Source organism: Chrysoperla carnea, chromosome 4 (genome assembly GCF_905475395.1).
Source record: "Chrysoperla carnea chromosome 4, inChrCarn1.1, whole genome shotgun sequence".
NCBI lineage: Eukaryota > Metazoa > Arthropoda > Insecta > Neuroptera > Chrysopidae > Chrysoperla > Chrysoperla carnea.
In genome coordinates, this window is record NC_058340.1 from 52877808 (window position 1) to 52885661 (window position 7854).

Here is a 7854-nt window from a genome sequence, read left to right on the forward strand (position 1 = left end):
CATTATTATTAAACAATATGCGCCCAATTGCCAACGGATGCAATCTTCCTATATTTTTTTCGTTTGACTCTACAAATACTTTGAAAGGTCCAAGTGAGTTTATCGAATATTTGTAGACAGGTTTTTCTTTTGTAGAGATATTGGGTAGATCGGGTTTATTATTAACATTTACTGGAGTATCAGGATTGGGAGGAGGGTCATCCAGACCCCTCCGAGAAGGGTCTGGCGGAGGATCATCCTCAGCCACCTCTAAGAAGTTGGTTTTATTTTTAAATATACGCAATAAAAATTTTAATTTAATTTAAATGTACTAAAAGACACGAGTTTTTAGAAAAAATATAGTAAAAACCAGTGGCGGATTTACCAGCAGGCTGAGTAGGCTGGAGCCTAGGGCGGCAAATTTTAAGGAGCGGCAAATTTAGTTCATAAATTTTTTATTTCGATTGACAAAATTTAGAAAAAATTATAATACACACACAAAATACGAATTTCAAAAATTATAGAGGAATTAAAATATTCAACAAAAACCGAAATATAGTCCTGTAACCATACGGGAAAAGTTGATGTAATGAGGATAATGGAGCACAAATCATACAGTTGCAATTTTATTGATAGATAATTGATATGATTGTGAACTAAGATATCAAAATTTAGAGGCGGCAAAAATTGAATAGCCTACGGGCGGCAAATCTCTAAATCCGCCACTGGTAAAAACAAATTTAGTATTACAAAAACAGATATATGTATATAAAGTATCCGACTCACCTCAGTTAGTTGTAAACAAAATGGTATATCACAAACAAACAAACAAAAAATTTTAACTATTATGCAATAATATTAATATTGGATTAATCAATTTATTTTATTTTTAATAAAAATATTAATTCTTGTTATTGTTGGCGACAATTAAATATTTATGTCTTCTCTCTATAAGAGTTGTAACAAGAATCCGATCAATGTTGAAGTTCACTTAAAAAAAATTGTATAGGCAACTTGTATGGCGTAAATGTTAAGTGTTTGTCAAATAATCGAAAACTATTATACATGTGAAATGTCTCTGTTAATTTGTTTTATGAAAATGTAATATATTGTTTTTTTTATGAAAACTTAAAACATTTTTTTTTTTTTTTTTCGTTATAAATAAATAAAAATTGTTATATATATTTTAAATCTTGTTTTATTTTTTAAATTTTCTATCCTATTTTTTCTTTCAGAACAAAACTATCAATTAATTCATTATTTAGTAAAGGTAAGTATTAAGATAATTATATTGTTATAAATAAGCCACTTGGCAGAATGGATATAGCACTGGACTATGAAACCAAGGTACGCTAGTTCGTATCCTGGTGTGGATAATATTTTTACTTTTAAAATAAATTAATTTTTACTTCTTTAAATTTTCCACTCTTTTTAGAATTAAAATTATAACCCACCCTCTTGCCATAATTAATGTCAATTATACATATGTCATAAATCACTATTCTGTCAGGGGGTGGGAATTTAAATAATCATAAATATATCTTTAATTCATCCTCCCCCCCCCCCTGAGAGAAGAATGATTTATGACAAAAGCAGGAAAGCGGGATAAGTAATTTTTTGTTTGTTTTGAAATAACATGTTCTCCTATTACAAAATCTTATAAAATTTCATTTAACAAGAATAAATTTTAGCATGTACAGCAAAAAAGCAAGCAAAATAAGTAATTTTTAATATTTTGTAATAGGCGAATATGTAATGAAAAAGTGGGATAAAGTTATAACATGTTCTTCTGTTACAAAATTTCAAATTTTAGTCTTAATGAGCGATTTTTTAATTTTATTAATACAAATTTTAATATTTTGTAATAGGAGAATATGAGTGAAATAAACTAAATGACATGTTCTCCTACTAAAAAGTTTCTTATTTTAGTATAACCAAGCCATTTTTGTACATATTTTTAATATTTTGTAACAGAAGAACATGCTTTTAAAGAGTGAGATATAATTATGATTATTTAAATTCCCACCCCCTGACAGAATAGTGATTTATGACCTATGTATAACCAACATTATTTATGGCAAGAGGGCGGGTTATATAGATAATCTTAACTATAAAAAGAGTAGGTAATTTAAACAACAGTAAAAATTCATTTATTTTAAAAGTAAAAATATTATCCACACTAAGATACGAACCAGCATACCTTGCTTTCAAAGTCAAGTGCTATATCCACCCTGCCACCCAGCTTTTTAATAACAATATAATTAACTTAATACTTTCTCTAATAACTTTATCATTTATGCTTGTTTAATAGATCCTCAAACGCCTCAAAGTAATCGTGCTTTAATAATTGATGCTACCTCATAAACATTTTCGGTACATTTCCATATTAATAAACGAAATCATATAATTGTAATAACATTTTTATTGCCAAATTTATCTACAATAACAATAATTAAAATTTATGTCACATTTACAAAAGGACGCATATCAAATCCTTATTCGGATATGGATATTTAATTAGTCTTCTTCTTTTATACAATTTGCCACTAATTCTTTCAAATTAGGGTTTTCCATAGCTGCCGCTATTCTTTCTTTATCATTTATTTGTTTATTAACTGAAAAAAATAAAATTTTATAAAAATATACATTTAAATTTTAAATTATTCATTTTTAAACTTTGTACTTACTTTCATCTTCCGTATCATGAGTTCCTTTTTTTATATAAATATCTAATTTTAAGTATTGTGGAATATTTTTCTCTAATTTTACTCGAATACAAAGTCCTATTAAAGTTGCTAATGAACAATGTGGAACAGTTGGATTAAATTCAACACGTACTACACTAACATTTCCCGTTGTTGGAGGCTGAATCTTTATCGAAAAAGGCTTAACATTAATTTCAAAAAACATAGGTACAAAATCGCGTTTCAAAAATTTAAACTTACGGTGATACCATCTTCATAAACAACATTTAAATCTTCTAACGTTTGTGGTTTTTCCGGATCTTTAATTGTTCTTATAAAATCTGAAAGCAAACCGTGAAATTAAAATTACAAATACATAATAAATATTATATTAATATTAATATGTACCATAAACACTATTTTTTAAATCTATTTCATTTTCGAAGTAATTTTCATTTGGCACAATAGGATTACTCTTCAGTTCATCCGATTTTCTTCTTTGAAAAAATTGCAACATTATTTCTAAGTTACTAATTAAAATTACAATTAACCTTTCTAAAAATTCATTTGCATATCAAAATTATTTTATTTGACAAGAAAATTGGAATGACAGATAAAAATAAATAAAAACATTGCAACACTGTTTTATTTACCGATAATGTACGGAAGCCTGAATGTCTCAATATTTTTTTTTGAAAGTGTCTACACTGTCTACCCGCAAATATAAAACCAACTGATTCATTTTCAACAAGTGCACTTGTGACTTGTGGAACATTATGGAAACAAACCTTTTTGAAAATGTCAGTCGGTAATGACTATTCTTTAATTAGCTACTACCGAAACTGTCTGGAATTATTAATAATTGTATGTCCGGATTTAATGATAATAATTAAATTTAATGATAATGTTTATAATTTGTCTTACGTAGTTAATTAAAAAATTTTTTTAATAGTATTTAAAAAATATAATGCTTTAATTAGCCTTTTTCCTCAGAAGATCCAATAGATGACAGAACTAGGGTAGGTAAGAATATTTTGATTTCCTATATTTTTATTTCCTGCCATCTATCGGATCTTTTTTTAATCTTCTGAGGAAAAAGGCTTTTTTTAAATAATATTAATAAAAATTTTTAACTAACTACGTAAGACAAATTATAAACATTACCATTAAATTTAATTATAATCATTAAATCCAGACATACAATAATTAACAATTCCAGACAATTTCGGTAGTGGCTAATTAAAGAATAGTCATTACCGACTGACATTTTCAAAAAGGTTTATTTTCATAATGTCCCACAAGTCACAAGTGCACTTGTTGAAAGTGAACTATATTTGTGGGTAGACACTTTAAAAAAAAACACTATTGAGACATTCAGGCTTCCGTAATAATGGTGCCATCTGTGCTTTAAATGAAGATTCTAGAAGTTCTATACGTTTAAATGTAAAAGGGGTCACTAGCATCGCACGGACTGAGTGATTAAAAAGTTTTAAAAATATCAAAATGTCAAATACACGTGAGATTATCAGTCTCCAGTTTGGACATTATTCGAATTTCGTTGGGACCCATTTTTGGAATTTACAAGAAAAAAGTTTTAGTTATACAACTCCTGAATTAGAAATTAATCACGATGTACTCTATCGAGAAGGGCTTAATCATCGGGTAAGTACCTTCATTTGGCTTTGTTTTACTATTGTTTTATATTATAAAAATATAAATACACCTGCTACTGTCGTCTGAAATTTTGTTAAAAACAAAAATTTTAAACTGTTTTTTTAGATAGAGTATAATTCCAATTATTCGGATTTGATGTTAGAATAAAAATGTTTCGCACCCGTGGAACAAATCGCTCCAGTTGCGAGAAAGAATTTTTGTAAGGGAGAAAGTTGTTAGGCTAAGAATCGTTAGAATTGATACCTGGGGACAGATGTCTATTCATTCATTTACGTTTAAACTATTCTAAATCCATATTTCAATTCAAAACACGGTAGGGCTATTCGGACTGTGATTGCGTTCATTCATTGTTCCGCGGGTTGGTCAAGCCTTTGTTTGGGGCCGAGTTAACATGAGCCTGTGGGTTTTTTGAATTTTTTTGTTAACCCTGTGATTGTATTCATTCGATGATTCTCAGAAAATCTGAGAAAAGCTCAAAAACCTTAGATAATATTCTGTTCACGCCAATCATCTATTCCAAATTATCTTAACGTGAAACTCACGCTAAACACACGATAGTGTCCAAATAGCCTCGTCCTTTAAAATATTATTAAAGTTCTCGTTTAATAATATCTCGTTTTATCCTCACATTTCATTGTTAAGCAAAAGTGATCATTTTTCTAAATCTTTTTAATACCTGATCTTAAATATCTGAAATGGGTCAATAAAAACATCCAAACTTGTCCACCACAATCGGGATCCAGGATAAAAAGTTCAACGAACGCCGCTATACACGAAGAAAATAAAATTTTAAAATATACTTATCCTCAACTAAACTTTTACTTACAGAATGAAGTTACTTATACTCCACGTCTTTTATTGGTCGATTTGAAAGGAAGTTTAAAACATTTATCACAATTAGGTGGTTTATATAACGATGATGTAGAAGATAACCCAGAATCAATTGTCACGTGGGATTCTTCAAAAACAGAAGTGAAAAAAGAAGAAAAAATACCTAAAAATAAATTCCAAGAATCGTTGGATAAAAATACAGACTCTGAATCTTCACATATACTTACTGACGAAGAAGTTGATGTATGGTCCGATTACTTGTATGGTAGATTCCACCAGTCCACAATTAATTTGATAGAAGAATACCAGCATAAAAATGAACATGCCTCTCAATTTGATACATTCACATGTGGTTCAGAGCTCTGGAAAACTGACCGTTATTCAGAAGATTTTACAGATAAAATTCGATTATATGCTGAGGATTGTGATAATATGCAAGGATTTCAAATATTTTTAGATTCCACTGATGGTTTTAGTGGATTTGGATCAAATTGCATTGATTATTTACGTGATGAATATGAAAATAAATCGATTTTAACAATACCATTAATTGGTTCGTTTGAAAAAGAAGATGATTTTTTGGATTTTAAAGAAAAGAATACAGTTAATCAAAAAAATTTAACAAGACAAATTAATACAGCATTAACAATTAGTAGTATATGTGAGCCAAGCTCATTAGTCATACCGATGTCAATGTGTAAAAATGGTTGGCGCACCAAATTACCTCGTTCATTCTCATATCTAAATTACAATGTGAGTATAATTAGTCCTATCTACTGTCGACTCTCGATAATTTTAATCCCAATAACTCGAATTTATTGGTAACTAGAATTTTTTTCAAAATAAGAAATTTGGCTGGACAATTTTACCTTGTTTTAAGAATCCAATTATTAAACATTAGGCGGAGTAAGCAACTTATTTGTTTTGTTTTTCAGATTGACTCAAATTATCATACCAGTGCAATCATAGCTTCATGTATAGATACTTTTTCTTTACGATACCGTACACGTAATACAAGTAATCCATCATATTTATATCATTTATGTAATGATTTAAACGGTGTAGGACGTAAAGTAGCTGCAGCCAGTATTAATTTTCCATTTGGTATTAAAGAAAATGAACATTTTATCGATTGCTTAGATACTTGGGAAGGACCATTATGGAATTCATTAACACCACGATATGAGATAGATGTAGATCGTTGTTTACAAAGTATTAGTTTACGAGGCATTCCAGAATCTAGATTAAAAGGGCCACGAATTGAGAGTAATAAACAAGTTATTATGCCTAGTTATAGATGTAGTGATATACGTGAAATGTTACTATTTTATTTGTCGTGTACATCATATGCGACGGCTAGTACTGTTACGAATATATTGAAACCTGTCAATGTAAAACAACCGTATCCTGATATATTCACAGAGAATGTTTCTATATATGGAGATATATCGGAACAAAAACGAGAAAAAAATCAGCGTAAGTGTTTTTATTCTGTAAATAATTAAATCTACCAAATAAAGAAAAACAAAATTACTCAAAAATTACATGTTAACTTAAGATAGCTGAATTATTAGAAGGCATGTTCAGCTTGTTAGAGCTCATGGATTCGATTTCCCTTCGGGAATATATTAATATTTATTTAAAAAAATTTTAAGTCTCAGATATACAGATTGGGCCATTTTAATCTATAAATAACTTGGGACATCATGTTCTGACATCAGATTGGACCTAGTTCTTCGAATTTCTTTAATAACCAATTTAGATCCTAAATGTTAAGAGATATAAAAACACTTTCAATTAGAAAGTTGATCCTCATAAAAAACTAACATTTTTCATCAATTCCATTTTAACGAAAATCGTCAAATTTTGAAGGAAATGCGACTTAAAAATATGTCATTATTGCATTTAATCGAAAGAAAACACGCTAACTACGGAAAAATGGCTTAGCCAGAAGTTGTCAAGGGCAATAGAGGACATTCCGCCTTTGTCCATGACATTGGCCTAGAATTATCAATAAACTTAAAGCGTATTTTCTTTCGATTTAATGCATTTCCTCCGAAAGCTAACGTTTTTGGAAAATATTTAAACAAAAATTGTTTGTTTTTTTATGTGCATCAAATTTTCAATTTAAAATGTTATTATCTCTTACCGTTTAGAATCTAAATTGGCTATTAAAGCAATCCGAAGAACTAGATCCAATCTGATTTCAGAACCTCCACCAAACTACAATTTTTTCTAAAATGGCTCACTCTGTATAACTTAATGTTAAAGTAAACGCTAATCACTTTCCGTTTATGGGTAAAAATAAAAGCTTGTAGGAACCTGTAATCAACAATAAATGAAAAGGCGTAAGATAGACAATAGCTCAGCTGACCAGGGTACTGCTCCAAAATGTGTATATTTTGTCTAACGCATACATGATAAAATTTCTAAATTTGATATTTAATTTTATAGATGTTGAAAGTGCTCCTGTAATAGCAGGTGTCCATTCCAGCACTAACTTAGGCACTATGTTGGAAACATTACATCGAGAAACTGATCGATTGAAAATATCACGCATTGATAAATTCTTCTCATCTGGAGGTTTAGAAATTGATGAATACAAAGAAAAAATTAATGGAATTATGGACTTGCGAGAAAACTATGTCGATGAACATTTTTTATAATTATAATTCTTTAAAATATA

At 29.0% G+C, this 7854-nt stretch overlaps 2 protein-coding genes across 2 annotated transcripts; one reads left to right on the forward strand and one right to left on the reverse strand.

The window, feature by feature from the left end:
- Positions 1-2411: 2411 nt before the first annotated feature.
- On the reverse strand, positions 2412-3260 carry LOC123298396 (MIP18 family protein galla-1). The gene is made up of 4 exons (XM_044880386.1): positions 3072-3260; positions 2925-3004; positions 2667-2850; positions 2412-2594 (listed from the first exon to the last, which is right to left on the reverse strand). The coding sequence occupies exons 1-4, from the start codon at positions 3178-3180 to the stop codon at positions 2497-2499; spliced, it is 471 nt and encodes a 156-aa protein (XP_044736321.1). The 5' UTR covers positions 3181-3260; the 3' UTR covers positions 2412-2496.
- Positions 3261-4166: 906 nt separating this feature from the next.
- On the forward strand, positions 4167-7854 carry LOC123297886 (protein misato). The gene is made up of 4 exons (XM_044879703.1): positions 4167-4325; positions 5166-5921; positions 6104-6644; positions 7623-7854. Exons 1-4 carry the CDS (start codon positions 4167-4169, stop codon positions 7832-7834), a joined length of 1668 nt encoding a protein of 555 aa, XP_044735638.1. The 3' UTR covers positions 7835-7854.